Raw genomic sequence first — 25,599 nt, forward strand, 5'->3', positions numbered from 1 at the left:
TGTAACAATTTTAAATGTTACTTTTATGATCAAATGGAAGTTCTATTTTAAAGTCACTGTTTGTCTTATTGGATGGATTTTGTTCTCGGATCTTGTTGCTGTGGATTGTTAGATTGCCTTTTCTGTGAAGAAAAATGCATAGAGATGCTGCCTTTTATTTAATGCTCCTTTAGAATTATTATTTTTTTTGTCATTTTTTGAACTCAAAATATGAATAACTGGAATACTATAATTAAAATCTTTACATTAAATTATCTTTTTTATTATTTAGTAATTTTAGTAATTCAGCTTATTTATTTATTTTAGCTTTTAAAGCAGCATGACTCATTTTCATTTAATTGTAAGTTTTTTAACATTTTATTTTATTTAAGTCGTTTAAATTGTTGAAAATGGTTTTAATTTTAATCAAATTTAAATTAATTGAAATTATTTTAATAAAATAAAGTTTAAATTTAAGTTCTAGTTAACAGAGTATAAACTTTTCAATTAAGACATTTTCACATTACAGTAATGAGATTTTATTTTAATTAATTATTTAATTTTTATTATTATTTGTCTGTTCTTACACTTTTTTTGTCCTACAGTTATTATAGTTAACTAATTCTAAATCAATAAAAAAGGCAGGTTTTGTTATTCACTGAAACTAAATAAAGAAATATATAATAATTATTATGAATAAATAAAATTATAAAAACAATAATATGTTAATACAAATACAAATATGTTAAACTGTAACAATTTTAAATGTTACTTTTATGATTAAATGGAATATATAGTTTAAAGTGATTGTTATTTGAACGTTGATTCTCATTATTATAGTACAAAAATTAATATGAATTAGCTCAAATTAATTTTTTTTTAAATTTATGTTATTTGTATTTTTTTCTACTTATTTTTTAATTTTGTATTATCTTATATTTTTATCTAATAAATAAAAAAGCTCAAAAATTAGTGACTTTTTGACTGTTCCAGAACTGCAATTATATCTAATTGTGTTGTCCTGTCAGTGCAGGTTTGTTTTTTTCCTCTTACGTGTGTGTTTTTCTCTGGGCGAGTGTGTTCTGTCAGTCAGATCTTGATCAGTCTGACAGTTTAAAGCTCAGACGGCGGTTTCTCTCTCTCCGCCGAGGGTTGGCGAGGGTCTGGGGGTCTCATTAATTAGCGTGGCGTCTAGATTAGCTCATTCTCACCTTTAAGCAGCATTGATTCATTTGCAGCCTCTTTAATGAAAAGCTTATTTTAATTGGTAATTCCAGGATAAGCGCCGAATGAAGGCGCGGAATGAAAATGGTGGTAATCAGGCGCTAAAGCTTAATAAAGCCTCGATAATGCAAAGCACCAATAAACCCTGATGAGCTTTTTAACGAGGTTTGCGGAAAAGAGACGACAAGGAAAAATGTTGTTCTGTCCGCCCGGCAACAACTGAATTTTCACTTCGTGATTGGTTTGTTTGTTTGCAGCGGGAACCGCCCCTGAAACCGCCCAGCCGGCTCCGCCCCCTGCAGAAGCCCCGCCCATCGAGACCAAAGCTCCAGAAGAAGAGATGGATGTGACGGATGATGACATCACTGCAGGTACGTTTGGACACGCCTTCTTTCTGTCTGTCTCTGTTTTTAGGATGGTTTTCCCAACAGTATGATTGGAAATATCACACACACTTACTCACACAGGGTTTTAGACTCTAATAATGTCCCATGATACACCACAAACTTCATTACTCGAACCTAGAACGTCCGTAGATATCAGATCTTTGTCTGTCCATCATCTGTAGTGATTTGTAAACCAGTTTAAAGTGCTGTAATTCAGATTTTCTCAGACTGAAAACCACTTTTGATCAAGTCAGAAGGTCCAGGTACAGATTTAACCACAACATTGTTGGCATATGTGCATCTCTTTGAGTAGTTTTAAGGACTGACTTTTTTTTTGGTATATTAAAATGATTTTTAATAGTTTTAATTTTAGTTTTAGTTAACAGTTATTCTGCGAAAAATTGGATATTTGTCAGATTTATTTACACATGAAGAAGTAGGTCTTATCCATTTAAAAAAATAAGTAAACTTCTTGATTCTCATTATTGAAGTACAATATTTAATTTAAATTAGCTCAAATTAAAGACGCAAGTATAAATAATTTTCGATTTAGATCATTTTACATGATAGAAATTCGATTTTTTTTAAAGTGTATTTATATTATTACTTTTTCTACTGATTTTTAATTTAGCTTTATTTTATATTTTTAGTTAATAAATAAAAAAAACGAAAAAATTAGTGACTCTAATCTGTTCTGGTGTTTTTCTATTTCTATTATTATAGTTAACTAAAACTTAGCCATAAAAACAAAAAATAGTTACTTAAAGTAAAATGAATGTGCACTGAAATAAAATATAAAAGAAATTAAACATTCTGTATTTCAGATAGTTGTTTTGCAGTGTTTCTTAATTTCATTTAGTTTAACCTGATGCACTAAAATAAGAAACAAACAAACAAAAAAATAACGGAATCTATTACTAAAACTTTAAAACAAAAAATATAAAAATAAAAAAGTCCAAAATATAACTAATATAATGTATATGTATATAAAATAATAAAATTATGAATTCTATTCATTTATTTAGTTAGTATGTTTGTGATACTAAAATAGCAACTAGTGATGCACTAAAATTATTTTTTGACCAAAAAACAGACACCAAAATTATATGTTTTTTTATTAATGTTGAATGAATTGATCATATGTATGCAGTGTTTAAAAATAACAAACAAAAATACAATTGGAAAATAAAAATGTCAGAAACACACTAGAGTCCCGGTTCAAAGTATAAAAAACATAATATGTATGTGTATAAAATAATACAATTATAAATTTTATTTATTTAGTATGTTAATGATACTAAAGTAACACTGTTATTTAACTAGTGATGCACTGAAATTATTTTTTGAAAATTAATTAAAAAATTAAATTAGATTAAGGTTTTCGTTTATTAATGTTGAATGAATTGATCAAATTGATTGAACAATCAACACTCAATTAAAAAGTTGTATACAAACAGTTAAACTGCACATGAGGCAGGTTTTATATTTAATAACATGATGTTTTCACTCAAAAGTGTTGTAATATATACATATATTAACATACATGAAATAAAACATCACCTAACAGTTCAAAGTAAAATATTCAAGTAAATATATAATGAAATAAAAAATATTATTATGCTGTAATTTGTCATCGGTGTCATTTTTAAAATGTAAAATGATTAAATATATGTATATATCATGTATAATACACCCACACACATGTATGTATTTAACAGACGCTTTTATCCGAAGCAATTCATCAAAGAGCCAACCATATTCGTAATACACAATGCCAGGTTTATTAGACAACTAGATTAGGATAGATATTAGATCAAGATACATACGATATGCTCAAAACTGGTCTTTATTATTCTGTAAAGACGCAGGATTTTAGTAAGATTGCGTGTGACATGGCCAGCTCTCGGTTCGGACGGTTCGTCTGATTCAATTCTGCAGAATAAATGGAAAAACAATGTCAATAAGTGAAAAATGAGAGTAGAAAATGATAAATCGTCAAGCATGTCTGTGTTATTGACTGGACGCAGAGAGCCGACTGGACTTCAGCAGAGACAGAGAGACGTACGCCGCCTTTCAGTAGCGCTAGAAGCAGGGATTGCTTTACAGGCTTACAAACAGTACAGAAGTGCATGAGAACTGACTTTATAAACATCGTTCTTCTGTCTGCGCATCTGTTCAATGTGTTGTGTGTATTGATGGATTTTTGGGAGAACGAAGCAGTTTAGGAATCATTTATGAATTAGTTCTTTGCTTTTTATCAGGGTTTCTCAAAATTCTGTTGTCGTACAAATGAACAGCTGAAATGCATTAAAAGTTTTCCATTTTTAGTTTAAAGCGTTAATGAATTCAACAGAATTGTGTGATTGACACAGTTGTTATCGTTGACAAAAGCTATTCAAAACGTTTTTTGATAAATGAAATGAAGCTGAAATAAAATAAGATGCAAATATGAGATGAAAACTGAAATAAAAATAATTGAACGTATGATGTAACAACATAATGTATAACAAGATTACTAAAACTTAAAAAATTAAAAGAAAACTAAAAATTAAAAATTAAATCTAATTCAAAATATTAATAAAAAACTATACTATATGATGCGAATTGACACTTTTTAATAATTTTCACATTTCACTTTAATCGCTTTGAGATTCACAAGAGATTTATTGTAATTGCACAGGGGCATTTTTGACCCCTTGTCTTGAATTGGTGGTGCATTTTTGTTTATTTTGGTCTCATTTTTCCAAATAAGCAAAATTTCCAACCTTTTTCAAGTCAAGTGAAGTCACTCTTTTATTTATATGTGACCCTGGACCACAAAACCAGTCTTAAGAAGCATGTGTATGCTTATAGCAATAGCCAAAAATACATTGCATGGGGCAAAATTATCGATTTTTCTTTTATGCCAAAAATCATTAGGATATTAAGTAAAGATCATGTTCCATGAAGATATGTTGTGAATTTCATACCATAAATATATCAAAACTTAATTGTTAGTAAGTAATATGCATTGCTAAGAACTTCATTTGGACAACTTTAAAGGCGATATTTAGAATTTTTTGCAGATTTTTAAATAGTTGTATCTCCGCCAAGTATTTTCCTATCCTAACAAACCATACATGAATGGAAAGCTTATTTATGATGATGATGATGAAGATGATGATGTATAAATCTCTTGATGCCTGTCTTGTAACGTAAGTTTTAGTAGTAAACGAGAAACGTGAGTATGCGGGAGATGTGGTCAGTCCCAAAAGCAGCTCACTGTCAAATTAGGGTCTAGAGAGGTCAAAGGTCAGAGTGAATCTGCCCCCACCTCGGATGTCATGATGTTTGATTACGGTTACAGGAAGTGGGCGGATCATCTTCTGGTCCAGTAGGAGCACAGCAGTCATGTGTGTGTTTTCATTTGTGTTGTGAAAGCTCGTTTTTTCGTTATATGTATGCTGTGCGTGTGTGTTTGGACGTCTAATATTTCCCAGGACGGATGAGTCGTCGGCCTGATCATGACAGAGATGGAAAACTCCTGAGCGAGGAGCCACGGCAGCGCAGAATTCAGCTCTCAAATGCATCATCAGTCTGCAAACGCACAATCACGTTAGCGCTGCGTAACCTCTTTACAAATACATGATCATTTTACAAACGTGACAGCGCAGACGCACTGTGCTTAGTCTCTGTCTTAAAACGGCTCTGCGCGTTCGCTCAGGACACAGAGTGACAGGTGGGAGATGAGAAGAGCGCTGCAGCCTCTCAGAGGTCGGGGGTCAAAGGTGATGACACCTGTCAGGCTCTTCTCTTGGCTCGGTTCTTCACTTCCTTTCTTTCATCTGTTCTTGTATCACCTCATCTCTTCACATCTCATCTTTTGTCATCTAGTCTTATCTTGTATCTTCTCTACTGTTTTCATTTGTTTCTTCACTACTCCGGTCATCTCTTTATGTCTCGACTCATCTCTTCTCGTCTCGTATCTTCTCTTGGTTTGTTTCTTCACTTCTCTCTCTTCATGTCATATCTCGTCTTGTCTTGTCTCATCTCTTCTCGTCTCATAGTTTTTTGTTTTATATTTTCTCTTCAGTTTTGATTTGTTTCTTCACTTTTCTTCTGCCATCTCTTCATGTCACAACTTGTCTCTTCTCTTCTCTTCTCTTCTCTTCTCTTCTCTTCTCTTCTCTTCTCTTCTCTTTTCTTTTATATCTTTATGTCTCAACTAGTCTCATCTCTTCTCATCTTGTAGCTTCTCGTATCTTCTCTTGGTTTGTTTCTTCACTTCTTCTCTCTTCCCTACATGTCATATCTCACCTTCTCTCATCTTGTCTCGTCTCGTCTCGTCTCATCTCTTGTCATCTCATAGTTTTTTGTTTTATATTTTCTCTTCAGTTTTGATTTGTTTCCTTGATTTCCTTTTTTCTGCCATCTCTCCTTGTTGCATCTCGTCTCATCTCATATTTTATTGTCTCATCTCTTCTGTCATCTCTTTATCTACTCTTGTCTCATCTCTTCTCATTTTGTAGCTTCTTGTCTCTTGTCTTCCTTTGAATAATTTTTTTCACTTCTCTAATCTCTTCATGTCATAATTATCTCATCTCATCTTTTGTCGCATTTTGTCTCGTCTCATCTCATCTTTTATTGTCCCATCTTTTCTCATCTCATCTCAAATTTTATTGTCTCATCTCATCTTTTATTGTCTCATCTTTTCTCATCTTGTCTTTTGTCTCATCTCTTCTTTTATTGTCCCATCTTTTCTCATCTCATCTCAAATTTTATTGGCTCATCTCATCTTTCGTTGTCTCATCTCTTCTCATTTCATCCTACTGTCTCATCTTTTCTCGTCTTATCTCATCTCGTCTCATCTTTTGTCTCATCTTGTCTTGTCTCATCTCATCTTTTATTGACTCATCTTTTCTAATCTTGTCTTTTGTCTAATCTCTTCTCGTGTCATCCCAAATTTTATTGGCTCATCTCATCTTTCGTTGTCTCATCTCTTCTCATCTCATCCTACTGTCTCATCTTTTCTCATCTCATCTCATCTCATCTCGTCTCATCTTTTGTCTCATCTTGTCTTGTCTCATCTCATCTTTTATTGTCATCTCATCTCATCTTTTATTGTCTCATCTCTTTTCATCTCATCTTCTATTGTCTCATCTCATCTCTTCTCATCTTATCTTTTACTGTCTCATCTTTTCTCATCTCATCTTGTCTCGTCTCATCTCATCTTTTGTCTCATCTTGTCTCGTCTCATCTCATCTTTTGTCTCATTTCTTCTCATCTTTTATTGTCTCATTCATCTTTTACCGTCTCATCTTTTCTTGTCTCATCTCATCTGGTCTCATCCCATCTTTTGTCTCATCTTGTCTCGTCTTATCTCATCTCATCTTTTGTCTCATTTCTTCTCATTTTTTTATTGTCTCATTCATCTTTTGTTTCATCTCATCTCGTCTCATCTCATCTTTTTTGTCATCTCATCTCATCTTTTATTGTCTCATTCATCTTTTACTGTCTCATCTTTTCTCGTCTTATCTCATCTCGTCTCATCTTTTGTCTCATCTTGTCTTGTCTCATCTCATCTTTTATTGACTCATCTTTTCTAATCTTGTCTTTTGTCTAATCTCTTCTCGTGTCATCCCAAATTTTATTGGCTCATCTCATCTTTCGTTGTCTCATCTCTTCTCATCTCATCCTACTGTCTCATCTTTTCTCATCTCATCTCATCTCATCTCGTCTCATCTTTTGTCTCATCTTGTCTTGTCTCATCTCATCTTTTATTGTCATCTCATCTCATCTTTTATTGTCTCATCTCTTTTCATCTCATCTTCTGTTGTCTCATCTCATCTCTTCTCATCTTATCTTTTACTGTCTCATCTTTTCTCATCTCATCTTGTCTCGTCTCATCTCATCTTTTGTCTCATCTTGTCTCGTCTCATCTCATCTTTTGTCTCATTTCTTCTCATCTTTTATTGTCTCATTCATCTTTTACTGTCTCATCTTTTCTTGTCTCATCTCATCTGGTCTCATCTCATCTTTTGTCTCATCTTGTCTCGTCTCATCTCATGTTTTGTCTCATTTCTTCTCATTTTTTTATTGTCTCATTCATCTTTTGTTTCATCTCATCTCGTCTCATCTCATCTTTTTTGTCGTCTCATCTCATCTTTTATTGTCTCATTCATCTTTTACTGTCTCATCTTTTCTTGTCTCATCTCATCTTGTCTCGTCTCATCTCATCTTTTGTCTCATCTTGTCTTGTCTTATCTCATCTCATCTTTTGTCTCATTTCTTCTCATCTTTTATTGTCTCATTCATCTTTTGTCTCATCTCATCTTGTCTTGTCTCATCTCATCTCGTCTCATCTCATCTTTTTTGTCATCTAATTTCTTATCTTTTATTGTCTCATTCATCTTTTGTCTCATCTTGTCTCATCTCATCTCGTCTCATCTCATCTTTTTTGTCATCTCATCTCATCTTTTATTGTCTCATTCATCTTTTACTGTCTCATCTTTTCTTGTCTCATCTCATCTTGTCTCGTCTCATCTCATCTTTTGTCTCATCTTGTCTCATCTTGTCTCGTCTTATCTCATCTCATCTTTTCTCATTTCTTCTCATCTTTTATTGTCCCATTCATCTTTAGTCTCATCTCATCTTGTCTTGTCTCATCTCATCTTGTCTCATCTCATCTTTTTTGTCATCTCATCTCATCTTTTATTGTCTCATTCATCTTACTGTCTCATCTTTTTTTCTCATCTTGTCTCATCTCATCTTTTGTCTCATCTTGTCTCATATCATCTTTTGTCTCATCTTGTCTTATCTCATCTTTTATTGTCATCTCATTCATCTTTTTCTGTCTCATCTTTTTTGTCTCATCTTTTCTCATCTCATCTTTTATTGTCATCTCATTCGTCTTTTACTGTCTCATCTTTTCTCGTCTCATCTCATCTTTTATCATCTCATTTTGTCTCGTCTCATCTTTTTTCTCGTCTTACAGCTTCTCATGTAATATCTTCTTTTCCATTTTGATTTGATTTCTTCACTTCTTTTCTTCTTCACCTCTTTCATTTCTGTCACATCTCATCTTGTCTCATCTCATGTTTTATTGTTTCGTCTTGTCTCGTCTCATCTCGTCTCATCGTCTCATCTTTTATTGTCATCTCATTCATCTTTTACTGTCTCATCTTTTCTCGTCTCATCTCATCTTTTGTTTCATCTAGTCTCGTCATATCTTTTCTCATCTCATCTTTTATTGTCTCATCTCATCTTTTATCATCTCATTTTGTCTTGTCTCATCTTTTTTCTTGTCTTACAGCTTCTCATGTCAAATCATCTTTTCCATTTTGATTTGATTTCTTTTCTTTCTTCACCTCTTTCATCTCTGTCACATCTCATCTTGTCTCATCTCATCTTTTTTCTCATCTTGCAGCTTTTTGTCATATCATCTTTTCCATTTTGATTTGATTTGTTCATTTATTTTCTTTCTTCACTTCTTTCATCTCTTTGTCACATCTCATCTCATCTTTTTTGTCTCGTAGCTTCTCGTCTCTACTATTCTTTCATTTAGATTCTCCTTCACTTATGCCATCTCTTCATGTTACATCTCATTTTGTCTCTTCTCTTCTTTCCTTTTTCTGTCATCGCTGTCACCTCATCTCTGTCTCATCTTGTCTCATTTCTTATCACCTCATATGTTATCATCTCATATCTTCTTTACATCTTTCCTTCTGACATTTCTTGTATTTCATGTCTTGTCTCATCTCTTCTTGTATCTTCTCTTCCTCTCTCTTCTGCTTTGGTTTGTTTCTTAACTTCTTCTGTCATCTTACTATGTCTCATCTAATCTCATTTCATCTCTTTGTATCTTGTCATTTCGTCTTGTCTCTTGTTGTCTTGTATCACCTCATCTCTTTGTGTCTCATCTGGTCTCATCTCTTCTAATGTTGTATCTTCTCATCTCATATTATCCCATCTTTTTCTTCTTGTTTTTCTGTCATCTCTTCATGTATAGTCTCATTGGTTTTTATTACTTTTCTTTTTTTTATTCTATTCTCATCTCTTCTTCTAAAATGCAGCACTTGTGCTTTTATCAGTCAGATTTCTTTCCTTCACGTTTATGCTCATGTTCTGACCTTTGACCCCCACAAACGCCCTAGATTGTTTTCTTTTAACAGCCCGTAGATCAGCTACACCTAAAACCACCTCATGACAGATTTAGCCCGTGTATTTGTGTTCAGTGTGTTCATCAGGAGGTTCTCCCATTGACTTTATGAGCGTGTGAGGGAGCGTTTGCCCTCAGGCTGTTCTGGATCCTCGTAAAATGAACAGTGACTCAATAAAAGCCCAAATAAATGAAAAATACGCCGTGATTCCAGCAGCTGCATCATCACACGTGATTCCTTCAAGAACATCAAACCAAACACCTTCTGTTTGTCTGTTTGCACACAGCAGTTTCTCCAGACTCAAGGGTCTCAACATCTATAAACCTGTGTTTCTTCATGATTTTTTTCATGACTTCATCATTTTTATGACGTGATTTTGTGGTTTAGTGATCTCCAGTCAATTAGACCCTTGAGCTTTAGTGTTTGGTTTGATGTTTTTCAAGGAATCATGTGTGTTGATCTATCTTGACTCTGAAACTGTGTAGAAGCATGAATGGGCAGATTGAGTGCTCTGTTTGCTTAAGAATGACCTCATGCATGAGGACATCCGTGTGTTCAGCAGTTGATCTGGATTCAGATCTGATGATAATGATGATGTCATAATAGCGCAGTAACGTTGTTCATAAGACAAAGAACAGACTCCAAGATCGTTAAACACATGAAAATGAATAATTCAGCGCATTGGAGCCACACTGGGGAAATTCAGCCAGAGTCAGACAGATGTTAAAAATTCAGCTTGTCCAGAGCAAAACCTGTGACCTGAACACAGTGAAGAGAATGAGAGAAGAGCGGGTCGACATTTGTTGTTATGCGGTTGCTAGGGTGTTTTGAGCATTTGCTTAGATATTGTAGGAGGTTGCTAGGGGGCTCCTAAGGTGTTTTGAATGGTTGTTGCTCTACTGTTGCTGTTTTTTTATGTTGCTATGTGGATGTTGTGGTATTTGGAGTGTTTTGTTATGCAGTTGCTAGGCTGCTCTGAGTGTTTTAGGCAGTTTCTATGCAGTTGCTAGGGCATTCTAAGTGTTTTTGGCTGTTCACATGGTGTTTCAAGTGTTTTGGCCATTGCTATACAATTGTTTGTGTATTCTGAGTGTTTTAGACAGTTGCTATGCAGTTGCTAGGGTGTTTTGAGTGTTTAGACTGTTGCTATGCAGTTGCTAGGGTGTTATGAGTGTTTAGGCTGTTGCTGTGCAGTTGCTAAGGTGTTCTGAGTGTTTAGTCTGTTACTGTGCAGTTACTAAGGTGTTCTGAGTGTTTAGACTGTTGCTATGCAGTTGCTAGGGTGTTCTGAGTGTTTAGGTTGTTGCTGTGTAGTTGCTAAGGTGTTCTGAGTGTTTAGTCTGTTACTGTGCAGTTACTAAGGTGTTCTGAGTGTTTAGTCTGTTACTGTGCAGTTACTAAGGTGTTCTGAGTGTTTGGGCTGTTGCTATGCAGTTTCTATGGTGTTCTGAGTGTTTAGGGTGTTGCTATGCAGTTGATAAGGTGTTCTGAGTGTTTAGTCTGTTACTGTGCAGTTACTAAGGTGTTCTGAGTGTTTAGTCTGTTACTGTGCAGTTACTAAGGTGTTCTGAGTGTTTAGACTGTTGCTATGCAGTTGCTAGGGTGTTCTGAGTGTTTAGGTTGTTGCTGTGCAGTTGCTAAGGTGTTCTGAGTGTTTAGTCTGTTACTGTGCAGTTGCTAAGGTGTTCTGAGTGTTTAGTCTGTTACTGTGCAGTTACTAAGGTGTTCTGAGTATTTGGGCTGTTGCTATGCAGTTTCTATGGTGTTCTGAGTGTTTAGGGTGTTGCTATGCAGTTGCTAAGGTGTTCTGAGTGTTTAGACTGCTGCAGTGCAGTTGGTAGGGTGTTCTGAGTGTTTAGGCTGTTACTATATAGTTGCTGGGTGTTCTGAGTGTTTAGGGTGTTGCTATGCAGTTGCTAAGGTGTTCTGAGTGTTTAGTGTGTTGCTATGCAGTTGCTAAGGTGTTCTGAGTGTATAGGCTGTTACTATATAGTTGCTGGGTGTTCTGAGTGTTTAGGGTGTTGCTATGCAGTTGCTAAGGTGTTCTGAGTGTTTAGGGTGTTGCTATGCAGTTGCTAAGGTGTTCTGAGTGTTTAGGCTGTTACTATATAGTTGCTGGGTGTTCTGAGTGTTTAGGGTGTTGCTATGTAGTTGCTGGGTGTTCTGAGTGTTTAGTCTGTTACTGTGCAGTTACTAAGGTGTTCTGAGTGTTTGGGCTGTTACTATGCAGTTTCTATGGTGTTCTGAGTGTTTAGGGTGTTGCTATGCAGTTGATAAGGTGTTCTGAGTGTTTAGACTGTTGCAATGCAGTAGGTAGGGTGTTCTGAGTGTTTAGGCTGTTACTATATAGTTGCTGGGTGTTCTGAGTGTTTAGGGGGTTGCTATGCAGTTGCTAAGGTGTTCTGAGTGTTTAGTCTGTTACTGTGCAGTTACTAAGGTGTTTTGAGTGTTTGGGCTGTTGCTATGCATTTGCTAAGGTATTCTGAGTGTTTAGACTGTTGATATGCAGTTGCCAGGGTGTTCTGAGTGTTTAGGCTGTTGCTATGCAGTTGCTAGGGTGTTTTGAGCGTTGTAAGACATCTGCACACAAACACACTCTTTCAACTTTAAGACTTGGAGCTGGAGGTTTGATCAGCAGAACGGTGAGCACTAGTACTAGTGAGTGGAGGTGAGAGGCGGGGCCGTTTGTTTGCTGGCAGGATGTTGCGGGGTTAAACCCCCCTGAAATGGCCCACAGAGCAGCACGCCTGCTCCCGTCAGGGGGTAACAGAGGATGGGGGGTGAAAGGGGCAGGAGGGGGTGACAGATGGTCCTGCTTGGGTACAACTAACACACACACACACACACACACACACACTCCGAGGTTAATAGACGCTTTTTTGACTGATTTGACAAAGTTGAACACCAGCTAGTGTTGACTACACACAGAGAGAGTCTGCACCTGCTCTCACACACACACACACACACACACACACACACACACACACACACACACACACACACACACACACACACACACACACACACACACTTACCTAGCTAAATAATCACATCGTAACCTTTGATTATTTTGTAGTCAGACATTGCTTTTTTCTTATATTTGCCCATTTATTAAAATTTTTCTTTTTTTCCCAAAAACTTTCACATATTTACCCTTGTCTATTTTACCCATGTTTATTTTTTTTACTTTTCCCCCCATATTTTTCATGATTTGATTTGTTCATATCTCTTTAAAAAAAAATATATATATATATATAAATATATATATATTTAGCTTTTTCTTCATATTTTTACAGATCCATTTTATATTTTTGTTTGTCTATATTTTTAAATTCCCTCCATATATTTAATATTTTCCCATATATTTTTGTAATTTAATGATTTATTTTTCTATTATTTTGTCATTTTTCCATAATTAAATGATTTTTCTAATTGAAGGCATCTCTAGATGTGCCCCCAGCAGTGTGTGTGTGTGTGTGTGTGTGTGTGTGTGTGTGTGTGTGTGTAAACAGATGGGCCAAAATAGTCAAGTGAGTTGTCTGAAGAAGTTGTTTATTGATCCCTTCTTTCCTTATCTCTTTTTTTTGTTTTCTTCTTTCTTTGCATCCTTTCTTTCTGAATTGCTTCCATGCAGCAAAGGATAAAATTAGATTGCAGAATTGATTGATTGGCTGTGTGTGTGTGTGTGTGTGTGTGTGTGTGTGTGTGTGTGTGTGTGTGTGTGTGTTCAGGTTGATTTTGTTCAGTGCTTCTGTTGCGTTTGCACTCTAGTTTACTGATGACATCAGCACTCACGCTGAAACTTTCCTGTTTTAAAGTGGCACTTCTCTCAGTGTAACAGTCTTGCCAGGCATATTTACAACAAAAATCAATTTATCACATATTAAAAGACAAATTACTTTCATCCCAAATACAAATTTTATTTTATTTTAATAAAATAATTTTGTTGTATTTTATTTATTATTTGCCACTATCATAGGTTTTAAGAATTTTAAACTCATTTAATACACAATAAAATGTAATATACTCCATTATTCTGTTATATATTTTAATATGCACAAGCTAGAATTTATACAGAAATATTGTTACACTGAATGACAATGTAACATTATATCAACCAAATGTGAATATTTTGTTTTCTAAAAACTAGTTTGAAAGTAGACACTTTACTAACATTTAATGTGCTTTTTTTTGTCATATATTTCATGATTTATTTGATTTAATTTTTTAGTATGCTGACATTTCTTTGATTCTTAAAGGGAAAGTTCATCTGCAAATCTAAATTGTCATCGTTTACTCTCCCTCATGTTGTTCCAAACCTATTTTAATGACTTTCTTTCTTATGTAAAGCACAAAATGAGATGTTTAGCAGAATATTCACGCTGCTCTTTTTATACAGTGAAAGTGAATGGAGACCGGAGCTCTTATGAACTCCAGAAAGCATATTCTATATCTCCTAAAGTCAAACATTGGCAGCATGAACATTCTGCTAAATTTCTCCTTTTCATGCATGTTTGGAACGAGCGAACAAGTACATGTTGTTTTTTTTTTTTTCCATTTTTGAGTGAACTGCCCTTCAAAAAAGCAAGAAAGTGCCTGATCTCACAGAAGGAGAAAGCTTCTTTCTCTCTCTCTCTTTCTCAAATCACTTAATCGCAGTAACATTTATATTGTGTTACACTGAATGACAATGTAACATTGTATCAACCAAATTTGAACATTTGATTTTCTAAAAACTAGTTTGAAACCTTAAAATTAGACACTCACTTACATTTAATGTACTTTCTATGGACATATTTTTTTTTCTCACATATTTTCATGATTTATTGTATTTCTTTTTTTAGTATGCTGACATTTCTTTGTGGTTCTTAAAGAGACAGTTCATCTGCAAATCAAAGTTGTCATCGTGTACTCTTCCTCATGTTGTTCCAAACCTATTTTAATGACTTTCTTTTTTTTTATGTAAAGCACAAAATGAGATGTTTAGCAGAATGTTCACGCTGCTCTTTTCATACAGTGAAAGTGAATGGAGACTGGAGCTCTTATGAACTCCAGAAATCTCCTAAAGTCCTACATTAGCAGCGTGAACATTCTGCAAAATTTCTCTTTTTCATGCGTGTTTGGAACGAGCGAACAAGTACATGTTGTTGTTTTTTCATTTTTTTTTTTCATTTTTGGGTGAACTGCCCTTCAAAGAAGCAAGAAAGCACCTGATCTCACAGAAGGAGAAAGCTTCTTTCTCTCTCTCTCTCTCTTAAATCACTTAATCGCAGTAACATCCTCAAAGAGCCATCGTGGATTTAGAGGTGATCGTCTTGCTTTTCTGTCTTCAAGGCTGTTTCCTTTGAGTCGCGTGGGCGTCTTTTGTGAATGTTAAATTGGATGAGCTTCACTCCCTTAAACGACCACTTACGCTCCAGTTTTAATGGAATCCGCTTGTGTGTGTGTGTGAGACGTATGCTTTCAGTGTGTTATGAGGTGAAGGTCTGTTTCTAATGCATCAGGAAAATAGACACTTTGTTCACGCGCGAGACTAAAGACGGCGTTTCCCACTCAGACGACATGAGTAACTAAAGCAGACACCCAAACACTCTTCACTGCTGGAACACATTGAGTGCTCTATGGAGGAGATCTGATGAATGTGCATGTGTTTACTGGGATAACCAGCAGGGAGCGCTAACACTGATCAAACGTACAAGTGTTTTACAACAGGACAAGGGTTTTGTACTTTTACTTTGCTTTTAGTTCATACTGAAAAAATGGGGGAAAAAATTTTAATTGCTAATAAATTTCACAAAGTAATAGGCAAGTAATATGTTGATTTAAACATTAAATTTTGAAGTAAAATTTGCTCAAATAATCTGTTTTATTTATTTTTATCATAATTTTTAATTGTGGTTAATTGCATCCAAAATAAAAGTTTTTGTTTATATAGACTATATATGTGTGCGCTGTGTATATTATATACACTACCAGTCAAAAGTTTGGACACACTTGACTTAATTTTTAATATTAATTATAAAAAATAAAAAAATGCAATATAATTTTTTTTTATTTTAATTTAATGTCATTTTATTTTATTTCATTGTATTGTATTTTATTTGATTTTCAAATACAAATTGTGCCAGGGAACGATTCTCAGTTTGTTTTTAAGAAAAACATTTGTTTTTGTTTTTCATGGGAAAAAATCTTAATGTCAGTTTTTCTTAAAAACAAACTGAGAATCATTCCTTGGCACAATTTGTATTTGAAAATCAGATAAAAAAATATATATATATATATGCATGTAAATATATGTAAATATTTTTAACATATATACTCTATGTGTGTGTGTTTATATATACATAATACATATACACAGTACACACGCATATATAAACAAACTTTTATTTTGGATGCTATTAATTGCAAGTAATTTTTGGCCAGCACTATTTTTTATATTAAATATTCATATATTTAATATTTAATATGATTTATATCATTTTTATGTATTTAATATTTTTATATGTGTTTTTTAAGTTTTAAAATAGCTCAAAATTATTTTTTAGTTGAAAATTAAAAATTAAAACAATTTTACATTAATGATTCATATAATTTGTATTTATTTTATATTTGTGTTTTTTAAGTTTTAAAATTGCTCAGAATGATTTTTTTAGTTGAAAATTAAAAATCTTAAAAATGAAAACAATTTAACATTAATATTTTAAATACTTTAGTTCCGTAAAAACGCAATAAATTGTCATTTTTACTAATCATGGATGTGTTAAATTGGTCAAGTGGCAGAAAAGACATTGCTTTTAATTCACACCGAAAAAATTTAAAGAATTAGAAATTGCTAGTCAATTTTACAAACTGTTGGCAAGTGATATATTGAAAAAAATATAAAATTGTTTTATTTACAATTTTTTTTTTTTACAATACAGTAATCACAACGTGATTTTTAATGTTAAATAATTGGTTTGTATTAGTGAAATGTGCTATTTTTATGTGTTTTTAAGTTTTATAATTGATCAGCATGATTTTTAATTGAAAATAAAAAATTACAATTTTACATTAATATTTTAAATACTTTAATTCAGTAAGGACACAATAAATTGACACTTATTCATCAAGGATGCATTAAGTTGGTCAAAAGTGGCAGTAAAGACATGGCTGTTAATTCACACTGAAAAAATGTGAAAAATTAGAAATTGCTAGTAAATTTCACAAACAGTTGGCAAGTTATATATTGAATAAAGTCTAAAATTGTGTACTTTATTAACAAATTTCATTGATTTATGGTTCGTATTAGTGAAATGGGCTATTTTCATGTGTGTGTTTTTAAGTTTCATAATTGATCAGCATGAAAATTAAATTAAAATTAAAAATTAAAATTTTAAATTCATATTGTTATTAATACTTTCATTTAGCAAGGTTGCATTAAATTAATCGAAAGTGACAGTAAAGACATTTATAATGTTACAAAAGATTTCCATTTTAAGTAAATGCTGTTCTTTTGAACTTTCTGTTGATCTGTAAATCCTGAAAAATAAAATGTATCACATTTTCCACAAAAATACTGGACAGCACAACTGTTTTCAACATTGATAATAATGAGAATTGAGCAGCAAATCAGCATATTAGAATGATTTCTGAAGCATCATGTTATGCTGAAGACTGTAGTAATGATGCTGAAATTTCAGATTTGATCACAGAAATAAATTACATTTTACAATATATTCAAACAGAAAACAGTTATTTTAAATTCTAATATTATTTATAATTTTATTCTATTTTATTCAAATTTTATTGATTTATTTAAAAAAAAAAAAAAAAAAATTATTTTTAATTGTAACAATCCCAAACCTTTGAACATGATTCTTTAGAGTGTAAATAGTCTTTTGTATAAAGCTGGTTTGATACTGCAGGTTTTATTGATGTCTGACCCCATAGGTGAGACCGGGTCAGACCAGACTACACCAGACCAGTCCGGTAGACTCTCTGATATTGACCATATCCTGAGTTTATGTCGTCTTCATATCTGCACAGAGTGTTGTCTGTCTCTCTGTCTGTCTCTCTGATGCTGGAAGCCACAGTATCGATCTCACCCACAACCCCACTGGCGCTTTACCTTACTGGAAGTTGTGGGGACGTCTGTCCCACCACACACACACTCACTCTGGTGTCTCCATGCGGCACGTCTGGTGTCTGCTCGTCTCTCTTCTGCACACGTGCAGTTTTTCCAGTGTTTCAGATGACACTCATACAAAACTTCTCTGTTCAGGCACAGGCACACTGCTTTTAAATTTCAAATGAAGTCACCAAGGCTGCGTTTATTTGATTAAAAAAAAATAAAAATCTAATAAAATCAGTAAAATTGTCAAATATTTTTACAATTTAAAATTACTAATGTCTATGTGAATATGTCTTAAACTGTAATTTATTTTTGTGATCAAAGTTGAATTTTCAGCGTCATTACTGCAGTCTTCAGCAGTGTTAGGGAAAGTTACTTTTAAAAGTAATGCATTACAATATTAAGTTACTCCCTAAAAAAGTAACTAATTACGTTATTTAGTTACTTTTTATGGAAAGTAATGCGTTACGTTACTTTTGCGTTACTTTTTAAATCAGGGCTTGCTTGTTTGTTTTTAATATAAAAAGTTGTATTTTTGGCAAATGTAAAAGCCTTTTTACAGCAAAAGCCTCAGGCTTAGAGAAAAGTAAATTCATGTCTGTACAGTAGACCGCAGAAGAAAAAATGTCAACTCTTCAGCAATAAAATAAGGAAAATAAATGTTAGATTATCTTGAGTAATTTTTGCTTATTAGTATGGATGAATTGGATCATCGAAGGTCGGCAGCAAAGGCTATTTGTATTATTTAACATATTTAATTATTGCAGGTTTGCATTGAATTTCACTGTTTTGATTCATTTTGAGGAATACTGTATCTGTTTATTTAGTGAGTGAGATGAATTAATGCATGTTTACATTTATTCTAGAACTAAAGTAACATCTTACTCACAATTTCTCTCAACATGGGGACAGCTTTTAATCAATAAATGGGGGGGGGGAGTAAGTGGCGTAACTCAGCTATTTTCTTGTCAATTAAAAAGTAATGCATTACTTTACTAGTTACTTGGAAAAAGTAATATTATTATGTAACTTGTAATGCGTAATCCCCAACACTGGTCTTCAGTGTCAGAAATCATTCTAATATGCTGATTTGCTGCTCAAGAAACATTTTTAATGAGGTTGGATGTATGTGTGTGTGCTGTAGGCCTTAATCACTGTAATTCACGCTTGTCCGCAAACAATGAGCCTTCGTTTTTTTCTTCTTTCTCCTCGTCTCTTCTTTGCTGCAATCGCGTGTCTCCAATTTTTTTTCGGGCCTTTTCGAAGGAAGTTAAAAGTCCTGTTTACCGACAGCTTAGAGCTTAATTGACTGGAAGCCAAATAGAGAGTGTTTGTGCTATTCAGCGCCGCGGCCTATTGATAACGGCGTGTGTGAAAGGCAGCGAGCAGGAGGGGTCTTATTGAAGAGAGATGCGGTCACAATCGCTTTGTGGACTCTTTTATCATGGACACTCGAGCCCCAGTCTCAGCGGACACACACCGGCCGTCTGTCGCGCTATTGAACTGTCTTTCTCTCTCTATCGCACACACACACACAGCCTAAGAAAAGCACTGATTTTGTACATGCAAGGAAGGAAGAAATTCTGTGTGTATGTTTTGCCGCTACTGCAAATAGAGACAACTAAATTTTGCAGCTACAGTTAATATTAAAAATAAATAAATAAGGTGAATATGCTTTGTTTTTAATTCTTTGTTCTGTATAATTAATGGCTGCCATACTGTGTTTTTTTTTACCAACAGTATCCATTTCATATATTTATATATAAACAAAATAATAAAATGTGTATATGTATAACTCATGCAAGTTATTATTATTATTATTAATATATCTTATTATTGCATGATTATTATTCATAATGTAGCAATATATATATATTACGACAATGTTTTAAGAGAGTAAAGTCGTAATATTGAAATATGTTCAAATGCTAGGAGAATAAAGTCGAAATACTACGAGATAAAGTCGAAATACTACAATAAAGTCAAAATATTACAAGAATAAAGTCGAAATTCCGAGAATAAAGTCGAAATCCTACGAGAATAAAGTCGAAATACTATGACAATAAAGTCAAAATATTTTAAGAATGAAGTCGAAATTATGAGAATAAAGTCGAAATATTCCGAGAGTAAAGTCGAAATATTCCGAGAGTAAAGTCGAAATTCCAAGAGTAAAGTCAAAATACTACGAGAGTAAAGTTGAAATATTTCGTGAATAAAGTCGAAATATTACAGAATAAAGATTAAATACTACAAGAGTAAAGTCGAAATATTTTAGGAATGAAGTCGAAATTATGAGAATAAAGTCAAAATATTACAAGAATAAAGTCGAAATATTCCAAGAATGAAGTCGAAATTCCGAGAGTAAAGTCGGAATACTACGAGAGTAAAGTCGGAATACTACGAGAGTAAAGTCGGAATACTACGAGAGTAAAGACGAAATACTACGAGAGTAAAGACGAAATACTACGAGAGTAAAGACGGAATACTACGAGAGTAAAGTCTGAATACTACGAGAGTAAAGACGAAATACTACGAGAGTAAAGACGAAATACTACGAGAGTAAAGACGAAATACTACGAGAGTAAAGACGAAATACTACGAGAGTACAGTCAAAATACTACGAGAGTAAAGACGAAATACTACGAGAGTAAAGTCGGAATACTACGAAAGTAAAGTCGGAATACTACGAGAGTAAAGTCGGAATACTACGAAAGTAAAGTCGGAATACTACGAGAGTAAAGTCGGAATACTACGAAAGTAAAGTCGGAATACTACGAGAGTAAAGACGAAATACTACGAGAGTAAAGACGAAATACTACGAGAGTAAAGTCGGAATACTACGAGAGTAAAGTCTGAATACTACGAGAGTAAAGACGAAATACTACGAGAGTAAAGACGAAATACTACGAGAGTAAAGACGAAATACTACGAGAGTAAAGTCGGAATACTACGAAAGTAAAGTCGGAATACTACGAGAGTAAAGACGAAATACTACGAGAGTAAAGTCTGAATACTACGAGAGTAAAGACGAAATACTACGAGAGTAAAGACGAAATACTACGAGAGTAAAGTCGAAATACTACGAGAGTAAAGACGAAATACTACGAGAGTAAAGTCGGAATACTACGAAAGTAAAGTCGGAATACTACGAGAGTAAAGACGAAATACTACGAGAGTAAAGACGAAATACTACGAGAGTAAAGTCGGAATACTACGAAAGTAAAGTCGGAATACTACGAGAGTAAAGACGAAATACTACGAGAGTAAAGTCTGAATACTACGAGAGTAAAGACGAAATACTACGAGAGTAAAGACGAAATACTACGAGAGTAAAGACGAAATACTACGAGAGTAAAGACGAAATACTACGAGAGTAAAGACGAAATACTACGAGAGTAAAGTCTGAATACTACAAGAGTAAAGACGAAATACTACGAGAGTAAAGTCTGAATACTACGAGAGTAAAGTCTGAATACTACGAGAGTAAAGACGAAATACTACGAGAGTAAAGTCTGAATACTACGAGGGTAAAGTTGAAATACTACGAGAGTAAAGTCTGAATACTACGAGGGTAAAGTTGAAATACTACGAGAGTAAAGACGAAATACTACGAGAGTAAAGTCTGAATACTACGAGAGTAAAGTCTGAATACTACGAGAGTAAAGACGAAATACTACAAGAGTAAAGTCGAAATACTACGAGAGTAAAGACGAAATACTACAAGAGTAAAGACGAAATACTACGAGAGTAAAGACGAAATACTACGAGAGTAAAGACGAAATACTACGAGAGTAAAGACGAAATACTACGAGAGTAAAGACGAAATACTACAAGAGTAAAGACGAAATACTACAAGAGTAAAGTCGAAATACTACGAGAGTAAAGACGAAATACTACAAGAGTAAAGTCGAAATACTACGAGAGTAAAGACGAAATACTACAAGAGTAAAGTCGAAATACTACGAGAGTAAAGACGAAATACTACAAGAGTAAAGACGAAATACTACAAGAGTAAAGACGAAATACTACGAGAGTAAAGACGAAATACTAGAAGAGTAAAGTCTGAATACAACAAGAGTAAAGACGAAATACTACAAGAGTAAAGACGAAATACTACAAGAGTAAAGACGAAATACTACGAGAGTAAAGACGAAATACTACAAGAGTAAAGTCGAAATACTACGAGAGTAAAGACGAAATACTACAAGAGTAAAGATGAAATACTACAAGAGTAAAGACGAAATACTACAAGAGTAAAGACGAAATACTACAAGAGTAAAGACGAAATACTACAAGAGTAAAGACGAAATACTACAAGAGTAAAGTCGAAATACTACGAGAGTAAAGACGAAATACTACAAGAGTAAAGACGAAATACTACAAGAGTAAAGACGAAATACTACGAGAGTAAAGACGAAATACTACGAGAGTAAAGACGAAATACTACAAGAGTAAAGACGAAATACTACAAGAGTAAAGACGAAATACTACGAGAGTAAAGTCTGAATACAACAAGAGTAAAGACGAAATACTACAAGAGTAAAGACGAAATACTACGAGAGTAATGTCTGAATACTACAAGAGTAAAGTCGAAATACTACGAAAATAGTAGTTATTACTTCGGCTTTACTCTTGTAGTATTTTAAAATAGAAATTCAAAGTATAGATGCAGAACAGACATTTTTTTATTAAATAATTACATACATATACCCAATATGATAAGAAATATTTTATTTTAAATCAAATATTAATTTTAAAAATTATATTAGAAATTATATTTATATTTAAAATGGTTTGAATGTTATTCATTTAATGACTATCTTTATATCAGAGTGTTTTATTGACGTGTAGACATGTGTCCATCATCTCCTGACACTCTTATCACACATTTAATGACTAATTGAAAGAAAGCGTTTTAGCCTGAATGAATGGCTCTTACCTTTAGAAGGGCTTTTGATTGTTCAGAAGGTTATGTGTGTGTGTGTGTGTGTGTGTGTGTGTGTGTGTGTGTGTGTGTGTGTGTGTGTGTGTGTGTGTGTGTGTGTGTGTGTGTGTGTGGTTGTAATCTGCTCTGTATTCTCAGTCGTTCTCTGGCTGTAGTTGATTAGGAATCCTCAGATATGAGCTCTGGATCATGTGCGTGTGTTTTAAAGTATAAAAATGTGTTTAACCTTCAGAAGCGAGGGCTGGAGAAGGTCACGTCCTCTTCCTCTGCGCTAATAAATTGTGTTTGCACTCGCTGGGCGCTTCATGAGACCTTCAGACTCTTCTGACTCGGCCTGCTGTATCTTTTCTGACTGATGAGACTTACTGTTTTCCTAAAGTAGGCATACAAGACACTGAAAATCCTGTAGACTTACATTGACTGAAGGTTTAAATGAGCAGACTTGTAAACTGCAATCTATAATTAACCACTAGTAACCACTTTACAATGATGTACACATACCTATCAACACCCTAACAACCACCCAGAAGTGGTCCTTCATCTTTAGTTTTAAGAATCCTCAGGATGAATAGTTTGTAGGTCAGGAATGCAAAAAGACCTAAACTGAATTGACAAAATGGAGCATTTGTACCCGGCAATACCTGTGACACCCTAGCAACACCTTAGAAACCACCCAGTTTCTACCCAGAGTCCTCAGGACAAATAGATTCTCGGTCAGGAATACAGAAAGACTGAAACTGAATTGTCAAAATGGAGCACCTAGCAACTCCCATAACACACTAGCAACACTCTAGCAACCATCCAGGATACCCTAGCAACCCCCAGAGCCATTGTGATAAATAAATTCTCGGTCAGAATACAGAAAGACTGAAACTGTTTTGTCAAAATGCAGCATTTGCATCTAGCAACAACCATAACAACCTAGCAACTGCCTAGCAACACCTTAGCAACCACCCAGAGTGCCCTAGCAACTACCTAGAAGTGGTCATTCATCTTTAGTTTTAAGACTCCTCAGGATTAATAGATTCTAGGTCAGGAATTCAGAAAGACCAAAGTTGAATTGACAAAACTGAGCATTTGCACCTAGCAACAACCGTGACACCCTAGCAACACATTAGCAACCACCCAGGATACCTTAGCAACCACCCAGAGCCCTTGGGACAAATAGATTTTCCGTTAGGAATACAGAAAGACTGAAATTAAATAGTCAAATCAGAGAATTTGCACCTAGCAACAGCCATAACACCCTAGCAACTGCCTAGCAACACCTTAGCAACCACCCAGAGTGCCCTAGCAACTACCTAGAAGTGGTCATTCATCTTTAGTTTTAAGACTCCTCAGGATTAATAGATTCTAGGTCAGGAATTCAGAAAGACCAAAGTTGAATTGACAAAACTGAGCATTTGCACCTAGCAACAACCGTGACACCCTAGCAACACATTAGCAACCACCCAGGATACCCTAGCAACCACCCAGAGCCCTCGGGACAAATAGATTCTACTTTAGGAATACAGAAAGACTAAAATTAAATAGTCAAACTGGAGCATTTGCGCCTAGGAACACCCATAACACCCTAGCAACTGCCTAGCAACACCTTAGCAACTACCCATGATACCATAGCCCTTGGGACAAATAGATTCCCAGTCAGGAATACAGAAATGCTGAAACTGAAATGTCAAAATGAAGCATTTGCATCTAGCGACAGCCATAACACCCTAGAAACTGCCTAGCAACAACTTAGCAACCACCCAGAAGTGGTCCTTCGTCTTTAGTCTTAAGAGTCCTCAGGATAAATATTCTAGGTCAGGAATACAGAAAGACCAAAATAAATTGTCAAAATGGAGCATTTGCTCCTAGCAACACCCGTGACACCCTAGCAACACCTTAGCAACCACCCAGGATAACCTAGGAACCACCAAGAGCCCTCAGGACAAATAGATTCTCTGTTAGGAATACAGAAAGACTGAAACTACATTGTCAAAATGGAGCATTTGCACTTAGCAACACCCATAACACCCTAGCAACACCCTAGCAACCACTCAGAGCCTTTGGGACAAATAGATTCTCGGTCAGGAATACAGAAAGACTAAAACTGAAATGTCAAAATGGAGCATTTGCACCTAGCAACACTCATAACAACCACCTAGCAACCACCCAAAGTACCCTATCAACTGCCTAGCAACCACCTCGAAGTGAATTCTGCCCCACGTCCTTCGTGGTTTGTTTTAAGACTCCTCGGGACAAAACAGACTTTCAGGAATACAGAACGACTGAAACCGAATTGACAAAACGGAGCGTTTGCTTTTGTCTTGGATGTAAAGTGCAGAGCGAAAACAGCGTTTATTTCCTAGCATGAGATTACTTGCTCCTGCATTGTAGGGCGGCAGAGATCAATCCTTTCCCACAATCCCCTGCTATCAAATGTTACCTGCCTGCGTATCGGTGATCAATGGGTGCGCAGGCCGGCGGAGCAGGCAGTGCATCATGGGAGCTGATAATCCATGATGTCGGAGCGCTGGCTGCCGCAGGAACGCCGGAGCGAATCCGCCGAGTCGGAGCACATGATGCTATTGATCCGTTTCCCAGCGTGAAGGAGCGTCTGCTGCATCTCTCTCATTGTTCTCCGTCTCCCTCTCTCTGTTTAATTGATGCTTTCTCCTCTTTGATAATTTTATTATCCGTCCTCTCCGATCCGGCCGTTTTTCAGATGGAAATACGCAGAGAAACGGAGCAGTCATCCGGCCTTTTTAGCTGATTTTGTTTGGAGCGGCAAATGCGATTCACGTGCAATGACATTACAATAGATCGGCCGGT

General features: G+C 34.8%; 1 protein-coding gene across 1 annotated transcript in view; it reads left to right on the plus strand.

Annotated features, from left to right (window-relative positions):
• The first annotated feature begins 1,268 nt into the window (after positions 1–1,268).
• The window catches only part of LOC141292114 (WD repeat-containing protein 7-like), an 80,846-nt gene continuing 56,515 nt past the window's right edge, over positions 1,269–25,599 (plus strand). Inside the window, exons 1-2 of the mRNA XM_073824069.1 lie at positions 1,269–1,293; positions 1,461–1,574. Coding sequence (XP_073680170.1) covers positions 1,269–1,293; positions 1,461–1,574 — 139 coding nt within the window. The remainder of the gene's footprint in view (positions 1,294–1,460; positions 1,575–25,599) is intronic.

This window comes from Garra rufa, chromosome 19 (assembly GCF_049309525.1).
Source record: "Garra rufa chromosome 19, GarRuf1.0, whole genome shotgun sequence".
NCBI classification, from domain to species: domain Eukaryota; kingdom Metazoa; phylum Chordata; class Actinopteri; order Cypriniformes; family Cyprinidae; genus Garra; species Garra rufa.